This window comes from Aulonocara stuartgranti (genome assembly GCF_965226115.1).
Source record: "Aulonocara stuartgranti genome assembly, chromosome: 16".
Taxonomy (NCBI): domain Eukaryota; kingdom Metazoa; phylum Chordata; class Actinopteri; order Cichliformes; family Cichlidae; genus Aulonocara; species Aulonocara stuartgranti.
Genome location: NC_138952.1, coordinates 11,600,997 through 11,616,682, shown reverse-complemented (window position 1 = coordinate 11,616,682; position 15,686 = coordinate 11,600,997). Strand labels below are relative to the sequence as shown.

The window sequence follows — 15,686 nt, the reverse complement described above, 5'->3', positions numbered from 1 at the left end:
CAATAATAAAGAATAGGAAAATGGGCTTACCGTTGCAGGGTAAATCCTTTGAGCCTCATAAATTTATTGAGGATGAGAAGCAAATTTGCTCATACCATGGGAAAAAATGCACCCAAAAGTCATTACAACATTGCTGAGTGAACTCGGTATAAATCACATATCTAATCAACAAACTGACTAGATGGTGTATTGTGTCTCTAACTGTTACATCAGAACAGTGGGTAATTAAGACAGAGATTTGGGGGGTTAAGCCTTATTGTCCCAACCCAGAACAACAGTTTTTAACTGGTCCTTGGACTCCACAGAGTCAAAGCTTTCAGTAGGATGACCTTGACTAGATTACTGTCTTTATTTAGTTTGAAATGGATGATAAACATCTTGTCTAGCATTTATTTATTGTTTATTTATTGAACTACAGCACTGAATTGGGTCAAACTTTAAAAAAATGTCTTTGTAAATTCAATTTGCTAGAACCAATAGACTTCTGAAGTCTTTTTAGATCACAAGGATGCTTAAGATATGTTAGATATATAATATGGTAAGTCTGGAATAAAATAGCAAGTATTTTCTTATTATTAAATATTACTGCAAATTATTTTAAAAAAGAAATTACTCATTTTTTCTAGTAAATCTGTAGGAGGACATTTTTGTAAACTTCCAGCTTTAATTTTTTAAATTCCGATTTATATAAGATTATTCCCCTCCCCCAACAGCATGATTTTTTTTAACCAAGAATGACCTTAATAAGTATAAATATAATTTTAGTATGAAAAATAAAAAGCACAAGGCATTGAAAGCCTAAGGTTTGAGTTAAATCCAGAACCAAAATATGCTAATAATTGCGCTTGGAGACACTTAAAAGAAGTGGAGGCCTAACTATTAGCCTAAAAATCCATCATCAGTATTATATGAATCATGAGATGAAAACACACTTACCTAGCATGTTTTGGTTCATGCAACTGGTCTGTTGGGTTATTGTCTGCCCACAAACACTTATCTTGTGCTTTTGGAAATCTGTTTTTTCCTATTTCTGTTGTTTGTCCTATTTCTGTTTTCTTTCTCCTATTGCCGCTGTGTTTTGTTTGCTTTTGCAGCCTTTTTCTTATTGCTGGTGTTTTCTTAAGTTGCAGTCCATTTGGCCTCTCAGGGCTGCCATAGATTGGGGACCTTTTGTGAGCCATAGAGAAGTGGTGGCTCTAACAGAAGTTCAGAGTTTGTTTGGTTTTTTCTTTCTTTTTGGGGGGTGGGGGGGTGCATTCGTTTTGTAAATTTTTTTTCGGTTGTTTGTTGTTTGCTTGTTTTTTAAAATAAAATGTTCTTAAACAAAGTGAGGTAGATTGTTGCTCTTAACTGTACACAATGGATTTGAAATGGAACTTTCCTTGTAGGATAGGTTTTAAATAGTTTGGAATAAGTCCACAGAGTAGTTTGGTATAGCCTGGCACTTCATTGTGAACACAATAGAGTGGACATTAATGTTATAAAGTCTCATTGTCTCTGTCAGTTGTGCTGATGTGGTCTCGTTCCAAGTCCATGCTCGTGATGAGTACAGATGGACATAGCTTGTTCTCTCCAGACAGGGGGAATCATAGCTCACAGTTAGGCCCCCAATACACTACAGTCACACCTCATTGACCATTATTACAGGAAAGGAAACCAAATCATTGTGAGGGGTGGGGGCAAGGGGTGGCAGTAGAGGATCTTTTCTGAACAGTTTCCCCCTTTCATCATTCTGTGTTATCCCTAGTTTAGCTCTGTTTGGGAATAAGAGGTAAGTGAAGTCATTAGCAATATTTTTTCTCATTTTCTATTCAAGCAGTGTTAGTAGTAACAACATAAGGAGAGCAGCAGTTGTAAATAGTTTAGTAGCTCAGGTTACTTTTAAAAAAGAATTTGATGTACATGATATTTCCACATCACAAGCTAAAAATACCCCCCCCCCCCCCAAAAAAAAAAAAAAAAAAAACAGAAAAAAAAGAAAGGAAAAGCAAAACCAAACAAACAAACAAAATATTTCAGGAAAATGTTAAGCAATTTATAAAATGCTCTTGGGATTAAATGTTGTTGAATATTTGATTTAACCTTCTAAGACCCTAACTCCTTCGTGGCATGCATTTTTAAATTGTCTTTGCTATTTGGGCTGATTGGGACCTGGTGAATGTGAAAACAAAGAATTACCTGATTTTTTTTTTTTTTTTTTTTTTTTTTACCTGATTTTTGATTCTGAGAAAAAATGAGATCCACATAAGAGGACATTCATTTTAAATTTTGATAGAACAGTGGCAATATAATGTCCTCATAAGTGGATATCAGGCCCTTGTAAAGCAAAATTTAGTATTTTGGTCTAGACAACCCAAAATGTGATGTCCGAATATGTGGACACCAGGTCCTAGGAGGTTAAATGGCTGGTTTTAGTGTGGTGGAATATTTGTTTCTGTGTTCCAATTATTAACAGTCATACATTACATATACTGATACCTCCAATCTACAATTTCTATGGCTATGATTTTTTTCCCCCCACAACATGAGTCCATCATTTTATAGTTGCAATACATCTGCAATATGGCATTAATTGCTTGATCCATTCCTGGAAAGGCTACAGTACACAAAAAGGCTACAGTGGTCAATATATTCTACTCTACAGCCCTCCGTCCTTAAATCTGTTTGCATGTTGCATTGCACAAAGTCAGTAGTCAGTTGGCAGCTTCTCTATGTTGTTTAATGATTGGCTGGGAGCTAAGTGGTGGTGACGGATTGTGATGTTGATGTATTTACCTCCTCTGTGCTGACAGGAAGCTGTTCTCGTGTCCTGATTGACTGGGTCTCATCACAGCAGCCAGCATTCCTTTGTTTAACCGGGTCAGGTTGGGGAGGGTTTGCTTACTCACTCGATGAGACGTCCATGAAGATGCGAGGAAGACCTTCCCTAATCTTGGCTGACATTGGCGGCTTGGCAAGCACAGCAGCTCACTGTTTCACTTGAAATGGATAAAACTTAACTTCCTGTGGGATAAAGAGTGCTGTAGTGACATACTGAACACAGGCTGACACTGCATGCTGCTAGGATGAAAGCTACCATCTATATATTTTTTCTTGCACATTCCTTGATTTAATGGAATTTGAACAGAAGACCTACTGAAAAAACTATATTTCACTTATACTAAAAGTCTTAAAAGTTTGCAGTAGACTATAGAGATTTTTATTGTTGTTGTTACTATTATTTTTATGAATAAATGTGTTTCTTTATAAAATAGTGTCAAATTCATTATATAAAACAAAGACAAAGGATGTAAGAGCAAAATACACCAGTCAGCTGAATATGAATATCAGAGAACAGATACACTGACATTTAATTATAAAAATCAAAGCAAAGCTGAATTAATTTATTCACTTTTATGGGATTTAACTCGTTGTTTTATTGTCCATTCAAAGTGTTTCCCACAAGTTGTACATGTTCAAGGACTTTTAGAGCCGTGGTAACCTTATATTACATAATAACTGATACTCATATAATTGACCCAGGTGTCAGCTGTTAGGTCAAAAATCACATCATGCAGGTTCAAAAGTATAGTTTAGTAATTTCAAGTTCTATAATTCTAATAATTTATGGGAAGCCCGCACTGAAACGAGTCGACACACAAGCGCGCGCACACACACACCATTGCCTTGCCAGCTAACCCCCTCTAGTGCCGAGCATCCTGCACAGATGCGCTCAGTCTCCTTGTAGCCCCCGCTTCAGCTGCTCTACCGCTGCATCCAAATCATTTCTCTATTCAACGTTCCCATCTTGCTGCTGCAGCGGATCGAGTTGGAGCTGGCAACCCTCGGCACACTGCCGTACCAAAAGCAGGAGTGAAAGTCTGTCACGACTCCGTGCGCTACAGAAAGGCACCACATTGCGTTTTAATCTGTACTTGAGATTTTTTTGTTAATATAAATGCATCAACCGCGAATGAAGCGCATGGGAAATCTCCAAAGTAGTTAGGTGGGAAGTGTTTCTCACCTTGTGTGAAAATTTGATTTCACTTTAGATATTTTGCTGAGTTTATTCAAAACCTCTCCGTTCCGCGCCATAGCTGCTACTGCCACAAGGTAAAGAATGGACCATCTCCGGCTGTGTCACCCGGCAGCTCTCTACCATCGGGATCAAATGTAAAGACCAGGAGCAGCGGATCGGTGTTTCTGGACCTTCCAGTGACGTGTTTTTATCTGGCTACAGCTACCTCTCGGCTAAAAATATCCAGACATAGCCGGTGATAGATGTTGCAGACATGAGTTTTGGAAACAGATTTTTCTTCGTTTCACTCTTTCTTGGAACTGCCCTCACTCGTTTCTGTAACTGCAACCAAGGTAAGACACATCCACAGGGCGATGCGCTTCGCTCCTAACATTCCCGACTTTGTGTCGCGTAAATTCCAACAGTTGTATCATCTTTCAGTTCTTTCCCAATGGTTTTAAAAATTTTCACCACACTTACTGTCTTCGGACGCATATTGCCGTTACACTACTGTAGGGCAGCAAATTAGCCCGATGGGACAATCGAGTTCAGCCACTAGACAGGTATCCTTAGTTCGAGCAAATCATAACTCATAAGTCCCGCAAAAAGCCATTCGTGTGAGTTAAGAATGAGAAGTTTCATAGCGATATTACTTTAAAAAAGACACCGGAAACGGCGAAAAGAAAGGAATAAAGGGGGGGGGGGGGGGAGAAAAAAAGAAACTTAGATATCTAATATAAAATGCACATTCTACGTTTGTTTTCACGGATTACGCATTTCTATCTTTATTATTTTTCAGTTCTTCTACACAGACAAGAGCTGTGGCATAATCCAGATTGTGACTTTAAGTTTATTATGTTGCTGTTAGAGTTCGAAGGATTTCCTGGGTTGAGCTTTTTTCTGAACCTGACAAAATTTTAAAAATGATAAAATTCCGCTGCTGAAATGACATGTCGGTCTGCTGTAATTACACATTATACATTACACGTACACGTGCAAACACACCGGCACAGACACAGCGGCAGAAGGATTTAATCATTAGGTGGGAGAACGTGTGTGCGTCTGGTAGAGTATGTGCATGTCAGTTTTTGCGCGGCGAGTGTTGCAGTAGATTTTAGAAACGTTTCGAGTCTGAGCTGTCAAAGAGTGCATATGTAAATGCACTTGGATATAGATGTAGTGCTGAATGTAAGCGCGTGTGTATGTAAGAGAAATTGCGTCAGGCAAACACACCTGCATGCATGCTTCTTTTGCTCTTGCATAAGTTTTCTGCCCACCTGTCTTTCTTTGTGATAAGTGACCACACTCACACAGATGCTTGTGTTAGAGTGTGGTCAAATGCTTGTGTGTCTGTGTGCGTGCGTTCCTCGATGGCTCCACGTGCACCTGCACACACAACTACTGCATCCGTGAGGTTTAAAATAGTCTTATTGATTGGGCACGAAATACAGCGGGATCTGCCCCCCAGGTTATATTTTATTGTTCTCTCTGTTCAATAAGAGCGATGCTACTCCCTGTTCTCCTAGACAGCTGCTACATAACAGCCTCGCTGTGTGTTTTTCTCTGCCACAGATTGAATGATTGAACTGATGTCTGCCTTCCACTGTACTTTAGTCTCTCATATTGACTGGTCTGGGACCTCGGTGGCACAATTGCAGTCGTTGTCTGCCACAGAGCGGTGCAGCTCAGCATGGGAAAACTGAAACTCTGATGACAAAGAAAAGTGTCTCGTAAGACGCCAAAGGGTTTCTCAAATAATTGCTTCTGTATTTGTCAAATTAAGACTACCTATGGTGTCTCTGTGATTTCACCTGCTTTTGGATGATAGAGTGTGGGCTATGCGTTCTTTCTGAACAGAGTATGAATCAATGTGGTAACCATTACTGGATAAGCAACTTTCACATTCAGTTCTAAAATCTAGTCACTGCATAACAACGAAGGAAAAAAATGAACAAATTTTTTGTTATTTGTTTTTTCCTTTCTGTTGGCAGGAGACAAAATCCAACCGAATTACATGGGGGGGTTAGTGTAGATCGTGCTTTTGAACACCAACAAACAGAACTACAAAGATTTGGAATTTCATAGAAAAAAATGGTCAGACTTCATCTGTTAGAAAAACGATAAAAACAGCCACTTTTTGCTCTGTCTCTGTTCACAGCAACCTATCGTATTCCTTACATGAATCCAACTAGGACTGCAGAGAGTTACTAACAAATCCCTACTCACTCACTGCCAAGTAGCACTTTTTCCCCATCAATAAATCTCTGCCCATAATACTATTTTTGGTTTTTCTCCCACCGTTCCCTGCCTTGTCAGTTCATCAGAAGAAATATTTATTATACTGAACTTTTACGAATCTTATTTACTAACCACTTTCTTGAGCTCTTGTAACATTTTGCTTTAGCCAAAAATCAGTTTATACTAGCTAAATTAGATGACGATGTCTTTGTTCCACATTTGTGAAATTGTTCAGATTGTTTTTGGTTCTTTCCAAAAAATCTCAGGCATGAAAATCAGGAAAGCAATCCTTTCTTGTAATATGAAAGGACCACATGCAAATGTCTTTTTAAGCTGGTTAAATGCATCTCACACAAACACAAAGTGCTCAGCAAAGCATGGTGTAAAACTCTTGGCTTAGACTCTAATGGTTATTCATTGCAATACTCAAAAAGATCTAGCAAAAAAAACAAAAACAAACTTGAAAATTATGATTCAAGTCTTTGCATTGATTTGTGGTGATGTCTGATTAAAGCTTTTGCTCTCAATGCTGCTTCCTGCGGAGCACCTTTATCACCATTATCAGAATAAGGAGATATTTATCAGCAGTGTTTTGTCAAGAAAATCAATCAGCCAGCACCCAAAAAAACATAACTCTGCACCTTTAACTAACAGGCTGGTGTGTGTGTTTTTGCACATATGATAAGCAGGGGCAATATTGTGTATTTTGATATTAGTTTCAGTATATGCAGTCTTCATCAATCAGTCAAAATATAATGACCGTTAGAGAGATTTCCCAGGATTTTTCTTAATTTATCGTGAATATACAGGTACCATCATTGTTAAGTGGAACACAATTGCTACTATGTATAATAAAAGGTCTTTCCACAAATTTCTCCTCCCTAGACTGAAATGGCTCCAGGCTGGAGACTGTTAATTTTCCCAGGGCTTGACCTCTTCAAAAGCATTCCTGTATTCACATAATTATCATTGACATGCACGGAATGACACATTTTTGTCCACCTGGTGAACAAGATTCATTTCATACCCCTGATGAAAATGACTCTTCAAAGTCACGAATGAGCAAGAAAAAAACACCTCAGTCCAAAATATTTTAAGCAGTGTTGCTTCTCAGACTGTTGTGGCCATTAGGCCTTCCCTGTACAGAATGAATGAACAACTGTTTTCTGGGTTCTGCTGCAGGAACAAAGTAGGCGCTTTTCTTTAAAAGCTGCAAACGCAATCATGCTAGGTTGGACCTAATATGCATATCATATAATATCATTTTAACACAGCATAAGATTGTGTGCAGCCACATTGATGAATAGGTGTGCACAAGATGATGACCGTGAGCGCTTCTCATGCATCTTTGTCAGTGGCTCAGCTCACCAGAGAATGCAAACAGCAGTAAGATGTACATAAGATTTTATCCAGCCTATATCATTTGTAATTTCACAGTTAGATTTAGACACTTCAATTCCCAATCAGACGAGAGATCTCTGTCAAGTGCAGCAGGTTACAGCTCTCTTAGACACTGCAGCGCGAAACAGCAAAGACATACAAGACAGACTCAAACGTGTAAATGGAATACATTGAAAAGTATGTTTTTGTCCCTTTGTTTTTCTTTTTTTATTCTTTCAAATGACAATTGCAAAATAGCTCTGCTCTCTTTGGCACTTTTGTGGGTGTATCTGAATGTAGCCGTGAATGCCATGCTAAAATTACCTATGTCTCAGTGAAGGGAATTTTATCACTTTATAGCAAATTGATGAAGTCAGCAAGATTAAATATTCCATGTATGAAAATGGCTTATTTCCAGAATCAGTCATTTTGTATTTCCAGAACGTGATGCTGAAACCTGAAGCCCATATTGTGGAAGGTTGTTAAGAAATGTAGATGAAAGCTTGTTTTATGTCATCTACACAGTGTTGAACACTGTTAAAAACAGTGTTTTTTTAACAGTGTTAAAAACACAGATTTTTTGAATTTCCAGTTCTTAACTTTAGGTTTTTTTTGTTATTGTGTATTTACTTATTTTTGTATGTTTTTTAAACTTGATTGAAGAGGATATAATTTATCATGCTGAATTCTTAGTTTTAGTGTTAAACTGACTTGCCCATTTAACTGCAGCATGATGCACTGACCTTTATTATCATATAACTTGGGATTATTATGCTACAAATCTTTAGGTTTTGAACTGATATTCTGCTTTTAACAGATCCTGGGAATGATGGGGAGTGGGCCAGGGTGTGAGTTTTTTCAGATAAAACTTGGATTGATCTTCTTTTCATGGCATAAAGGGTAATTAATGATTAATTTATTAATAAAGGTCTGCTCTTTTTAAATCTTTGGTCAGTACTACCTACACTCTGATCAGAGATGGCAGTGCAGGTGTTTTGCATTAAATAACTGATGGGAATCACTTGTTATGACATTATTGCTTTACACGTGTCTATAACCACATTATGCTCAAGAGGGATCCTTCAGCATCCAACCTGTGTTGAATACTGGCACGTATTCCCTTCGCTAATCTCTCATTTAAATACACTTAGAGCTATTATCAGATCCAATGAAACACATTTCAAAGATTTGCTTTGCTGACATTTATTATGTTGTTGAATGTTTGGTCTTGTTTGTGAAAATGCACCGAAAAGTCTGTCATGCCTGTCAGGTTGCCTTTGTTATGGATAGTTTTCTATTTCAAAGCATATCATCTCATCATGTCTTTCAAGTGCAGCACTTTGTTTACACTACTAGAGGACAATATGCAATCCTGACTGAAATCATCATCCAAATCAATTTTCTAGTGTTTGTTCATCAGTTGTTATTGTTTATGAGGCTTTGGGTTTACGAGAATGTGTTTCTATGAAGCTTGCAAAGCGAAAGGTTCTATTAATATTTGGAATCAAGGCCTATTTTCCTTTTTGAGCTAATTTAGTCTGTAGACTACGTCACTACTTTAATAATAAGAAACGATGATGCTTTCATTATAATAGGAAACAGTGTTACTACAAAACATATGTCTCCTATCACACTTTACTTAAATATCACACTTTATTCAATACCCTAGTGTGCCAAATCAACCAAAGGATGTATGTTTGAAGACCTGCACTGTGTTTTGAATTCATACAACTCTTTTAGATTTTCACAGGACAGACACCTCTGTAATCCAGAAGAGTCTAATGTAGGCCCTCTATTCTACCAAAAGTGCACTTAACCTCCTAAGACCCAAACTCTTCCACAGCATGCATTTTTAATTTCTCTTTGATATTTGGGCATATTGGGGCCCGATGAATGTAAAAACAAAGAATTAACAGATTTTTTTTTTTTACCTTATTTTTGCTTTTAAGAAAAATAAGAGCCACATATTTGTTTAAAAATTGGATAGAACAGTAGCAGTATAATGTCCTCGTAAGTGGATATCAGGTCCATGTAGAGCAAAATTGAGTATTTTGGTCTAAATAACCCAAAGTGTGATGTCCACATATGTGGACGCCAAGTCCTAGGAGGTTAAAGACGCCTCCTTTTGTGTCTTTACATTCTATACTTTAAAGAGACAGTATTGCACACAACTGCAGACCGCTTTTCATCACTTTTGCCAGAACACTCATACTGCTTCCATATCTAATTGGCATAAAGTAGCACTTAAATAGACCACCTTTGGGTCTGTTGTTTGGGCTGCTGCTATTTTGGGGTATTTGTGTTGCCTGCAAAGGCTGTAGGCCAGACAAGAGATGTCATCATTCTAGTGAAGCTCCATATATTTATGAGTTGGCCAGCTCATGATCTATTTATATCTAACCAGAGGAAGTCCCAGAGGGCCTGCAGCTCCAGGCAGCATTTGTGGGTCCTTCTCAGAAAGACAACTCTATGAAGAGAGCTATAGAAAGGGAGAGAAGATGGGCTGGATTAGCACCCAAGATACATTGCTCAGTATATACAGCATATACTAAAATATATGCACACCATCAATTACAAGCGCACACACACTACTCAAACTACTTTCTAGCTAAATTTCACAATACATTTTTTACTGTAAATCTTTAAATGAGTGAATATGTTCGAAAAAGCATCAGAGAAATGAAGGCACTTTTTTTTATTATGGTTTTTGAGCTTAGGTGCTATTGGCAGGTCACACCTTTAACTCCTCTACTGTCAGCTGAACTCCAGAGGTGTTTCATTTCTAAGTATCCTTTGTCTGGCTCACAAATAAAGAAGAAATTTCATGGTGCCACACTTTTCTTATAAAGGTGGGAACACAAGGCTTGAACCGAACAGTGCAATGTTGTCAGCCGAATACATTCACACTGCCTCCTACTGTAATGTACATCAACTATTCTTTATATATGGTGAGGGGAGGTGTGAATCTCCTTACTGCGGTGAACGACGCAGCCAACTCTCAGTAATTAGGCTATTCTCGAGGGATTGTGCTGCTTACCTGCCCACAGTAGCCTAATGGTGTCCATTAACAGCATTGGCAGAGACACCTAGTCTCCAATCTGGCATTGACACTGACATGGCACAGACCTGGCATTGGTGGGCAGAAATAAACACACAGAGATGCTGGAACTAATCCAATACCACCCGTTAGCAGAAATATTAAACTCAGCCAGTAGTGTAGTGAAGATGGGATTTGAAGATGAAAGGCTCAGTATGGTGTCCTTTCTTTTTTTCCGGGGGGGGGGGGATCAATAGAGTTATATATATCAATGTACATTTTCTGCATTTACTCTTGAACTATAGCGGTATAAACATCATGTGGTACTCACTTTGTTTTCATTTTTCCTAATGAAGTTTACAAGAAGAGTGATGGCCACAGAAAAAGAGGGCGCTACTTATTTAAACTCTCAAGAAAAGATAAGATAAAATGTTTCATTATTTTATTGTAATGTTTTTATTACATTGCATATAAATCTCACAGCAGACAATATAATGAGTTGAGTTTCCATAAATCTAATTAGAAACTAAGGGGGGGTTTGTGGTGTAACTTGTGGTATATTAAACTCCAGTTTGAAGCAATTTCATGGCCAGGTGAGGCTTTTTCCCAGATAAAAGACCTGGAGTTGAATCCAAGTGTTAAACAGTTGGTAGCTTTTCAGTGGAACTCTCAATATAAGGCCCAAAGAGATGTTAGTGCAAGCAAGGAAGGCCATCATTAAGCTGAAAAATAAATAGTTAAATAATCCTATGAGAGAGCTAGCAAAAACTTTAGTCGTGCAATCTAGTACATTCTTAAAAAGAATGAATGCACTGATCCGATCTGCAAAACCAAAAGGCCCACAAGACCACAGAAGACACCTTTAGTGGATGATTGCAGGACTCTTCTTTGGTTAAGAAAACCCTCCACAGCATCAAACCAAGTTGACAGGTTCTTCAGGAGTGAGGCAAAATATGGAATCAAGCCACACCTTACCAAGGGTTTACAGCAAGGTGCAAACCACTGGTTACACTCAGGAACAGGAAGGTCATACAAGATATGTGTTGCCTACATGTGTTGCCTATAGCAACACGTGTAGGACTGATTAGAACTAATAAGAGTTATTCAGTGGTCTGATAACAGTCGAGATGGGCTGTTTTAGGGTTTTGCTACCTTTAGCCTGACACTGAGGAAGTGAACGAAGCACTTAAATGAATGTTTCTTACCCCTCACTGTAAAATTCTGATTGGGTATTGTCATCACCCTGTCGGGAGGGCAGTCGACAGGGACACCCAAGTTTGTGAATGTAATACCTTGAGAAGGAAGTCACCTAGGATTTTGAAATTTACACCATAGATGTATCCACTAAAACTCTCAGTGACCTCAGCCTCAAGGTCAGTAGGCAGAGGTGAAGTTTTTTGAAAATCTTTCAAATCAGTGACATACAATTTTGAAATGCATACAAAAGATGCAACTACTAGGAGGCTGAGGGGTACCAGTGTCCACTGCCAGTATTTTTGTTGTTTCATGTTGTCTTATTTGAATCTTTTTGCTGACAACTCTTGGACTTTTGCATTTTGAATCCAGCTATGTATGTGGATTTTCTGGTGACTAATCAGAGATTCTACTCTTAAAGTTCTCTCTTTATGGATGAGGAAACATGTGAGCCAATTTGCAGAGGGCTCTGCAGATATTCTGGTCATCACAAAGATTGTTTTAGTTATTTATTTTTTATTCATTTTGATTTTTTCCTTTTGTTTTAAATCTATTCTACTACTTACACAAATTCACTGTATTTGTTGCCTTTTTTGTATTTGTCAACTCTGTCAGTGCTAAAAAAAAAATATTGTCCTGAATGATTTGGGTCTTGGATGCTGTGAAATGTGCATTTCTTGATCCAAAAGTGGTTTTACATTATGTCAAAAGTGTATGTACCATTCCACCCCTCTGAGAATCCCAGTCAGCAGATATTTGGACAATCTCTGTCAGCCAGGCTCCATCAGAAGTGCACTGTGTGAAGACTGGGAAACAGATGCAAATGTCTCTTCTTCTTGTCTGTTTGCCCTGATGTTAACAGAGGACATATCACATTTCTTTTGCCTTCACATTGTAATTCGCAAATGGTCGTAATCACAATATCACAGCACTGAAATGGCTTTCTTTGATGTACATTTGGTTGTAATAACTAGCTATTCTAGAGTAATGATGTTAATGGAGATTTATTCAGGGAATATTGTCACTGATAAAGATCTGTGTTGCTATAATGAGTCCCCCGAGGACCACTTACAGAGCTCTAAATGGACAGTCATGACTGACTGACACTTAAAATTCAGTCTTTAACTTTAAGTCGAAATTACACTTTGGTTTGTCAGAAATCGTGTCGGTACTGATATGGCGCTATTTGAAAAAGCAACATTTAAGATCTAAGTCAATGATTTTTGAAGGAAATATTTAAAGCTGAATTTTTGCTTCTTGTGATCATTATTAAAGGTAGAAAGGTAGAAGCCTGGGACTTCCAGTGTTAAAAGAGACAAGGGAACAGTTTTGAATAAGTCTGTTGAGACTAGTGTTGTTATTGTTGATGTTTTTGTCTGTTAGCATTGATTCTCTCCTTGAATACTAATTCTTTTCCTGTACCCACTTAATCATGCAGTGCATACTCACCTAATAGGGACATACTGTAAGAGACTGTCACACATACTGTGTATTTGGCACTTTTGACAAGGTGACTGGATGGGCTCCATGTAATATTTATGGATTCTGAAAATGCATCAGGGTCTTTGTATAAAATCTGTTCCCTACTGTTGTCACATGTGTGGGAAAACTTTTTTTTTTTTAATTTGTGTTATTATGCTGCTATCTCACTGAAGGCAAATTCTGGAAGACACAGTTTTTTCTTTTCAGTGTAAATCACTTGTCACCGGGAGAAGTGCTTTCCTCCTGAATTATTAAATCTGTTGTCCTTGAGAGCATGACAAAGTATTGACAAGGATGACAATATTTTCCCCTCTAAAATAGTATTTTTTAACACTACTTGGAAGTTTAAAGTCACCTGACAATGATATTATTATGCTGTGCCATGATTTATATCATTGCTTTAATTTATATGCAATAAAACATAGCAGGGTCTTGACTGATGTTTGGCACAATGGAACATACACTTTACTAGCATAGGAAGGATTGATACATCACTTATAGTATTTCATGAAAAGTCTTGAACATCGCCAGTAGGAGAGCATATTGTGGGTGAGATTGAAGTAAAGCTATGGATAGCAGAGGAGGGAATGGCCTGTTGACAGCAATTTGACTGCAATCCATCAAACTTTAAATTGTGTTGCAAGTGGCAAAAATGTTGCTCCTACTGTACACGCAACTGTGCTCATAAATATTCATCCAAGAAACTCATTTTCGTTAATATGAAAAATGTCTAGATGAACACGTTTTTGACAGATTTTTCAATTTACAGTGTGAAAGAGAACTTTTTATGTGTTCCCAGATGGCTAATGTATGTATTTCCTCCTCTTATTCTCATTTCAGTTGTGTTGCTGGATACAACGTCTGTGCTTGGGGAGCTTGGATGGAAGACATATCCAATAAATGGGGTAAGAGGGGAACCTCTGTCCCATGTTATTTCATTTATTATTACTGTCTACTGTTGCATCAAGGAGATCAACTATATTGATTTAAAGAGGACAAAATTGGTAGAATGATCCTTTTGTGGATTCGTTTTGTATTCAGATTACTCTGTCCTCACAGAAAATACAAAAATGAGGTGAGGTTTAAAACCTCCTACTATGGTGTTCAGTTTCGTACTCCTGATTAATTCCTGTCTCGGTGTTCTGGGAATCCATCCTACCTGACAAACCATCCTACTCATTGTTTCGGCGCACAATACGAAATTAAGTGGCAAACCGTCCTACCTTTGTGAATATTAGCTAGAAAAATACTCTTACGGGTAAAATTAAGTGCCAAACCATCCTACCTTTGTGAATGTGACCTACAAGCATACTTTAACAGCTAAAGTTTAGTGGCAAATTGTTCTACCTTTGTTAATCTGAGCTAGAAGCATATTTTCACAGCTAAAATTCAGTGGTGAACCATCCTACCTTTGTGAATATGAGCTAGAAGCATACTTTCGAGGCTACAATTAAGTGGCAAATTGTCCTACCTTTGTTAATAACAGCTAGAAACATACTCTGACGGGTGAAATTAAGTGCCAAACCATGCTACCTTTGTGAATGTTACCTATAGCCATAATTTAACGGGTAAATTGAAGTGGCAAACCATTCTGCCTTTAAGAATATAAGCTACAAGCATACTCTGATGGGCAACGTTAAGTGGCAAACTGTCATACCTACTTAAATTTATGCTGGAATTACTCTGTGACAGCAGAAATGTGCATAAACTACCTAGGGTAGGACATTTTGCCAAAGTAGGATGGTTTGTCAAAACACCATTTCTGTCACGTTTGGGCCACATTATTCTTTAATTCACACATGCTTTTTTTTCCATATTAAATATACATTCTTAAAATGTTAAGAATTCTTTCCATTCTTTCACGATTCATTTTGCCATCTTATTCAAAGTCCAAGAATGTAGTTTTCAACGTTTCTTTTAAACTTAGGTTGCCTCTCAGCATAGAAACAATAACTGCTCTGTACCCTATTTTGTGTTTTTGTCTGTCAGCTACACCAAAGGGATTTTCCAATTTTGTTCAGACAGTAAATGCTTGAAGCCCAACAGCAATTTCGTGTCCACCTGAAAATCAGAACTTTGGAAAAAGCAGCAAGTGTCAAACAATTCCTGTATATTGCCTTGATAAAATATAGATGCACTGACAACAAACTGGAACATCTTCAGATCAAAACCTTCACACTGCATCAAAAGCTTTCTCTCACCGTGCTGACACAATACCTAAAAGTCTGATTGAAAATGTCTTCAAGCAATAAGGAATAGCAGTGGAATTGCCTGACTTCCACCACTTTGCTCATATCCCGGTCTTTCCTTCATGCCAATTAACTATGACACGACCCAATTCGTGGTGGAACCTAAATA

At 37.9% G+C, this 15,686-nt stretch overlaps 1 protein-coding gene across 1 annotated transcript in view; it reads left to right on the top strand.

The window, feature by feature from the left end:
- The first annotated feature begins 3,965 nt into the window (after positions 1 to 3,965).
- Positions 3,966 to 15,686, top strand: part of LOC309691352 (ephrin type-A receptor 6-like) — a 183,806-nt gene continuing 172,085 nt past the window's right edge. The window contains exons 1-3 of the mRNA XM_082508968.1: positions 3,966 to 3,985; positions 4,077 to 4,350; positions 14,169 to 14,233. Of these exons, the coding sequence (XP_082365094.1) occupies positions 4,272 to 4,350; positions 14,169 to 14,233 (144 nt within the window). The 5' untranslated portion in view covers positions 3,966 to 3,985; positions 4,077 to 4,271. The remainder of the gene's footprint in view (positions 3,986 to 4,076; positions 4,351 to 14,168; positions 14,234 to 15,686) is intronic.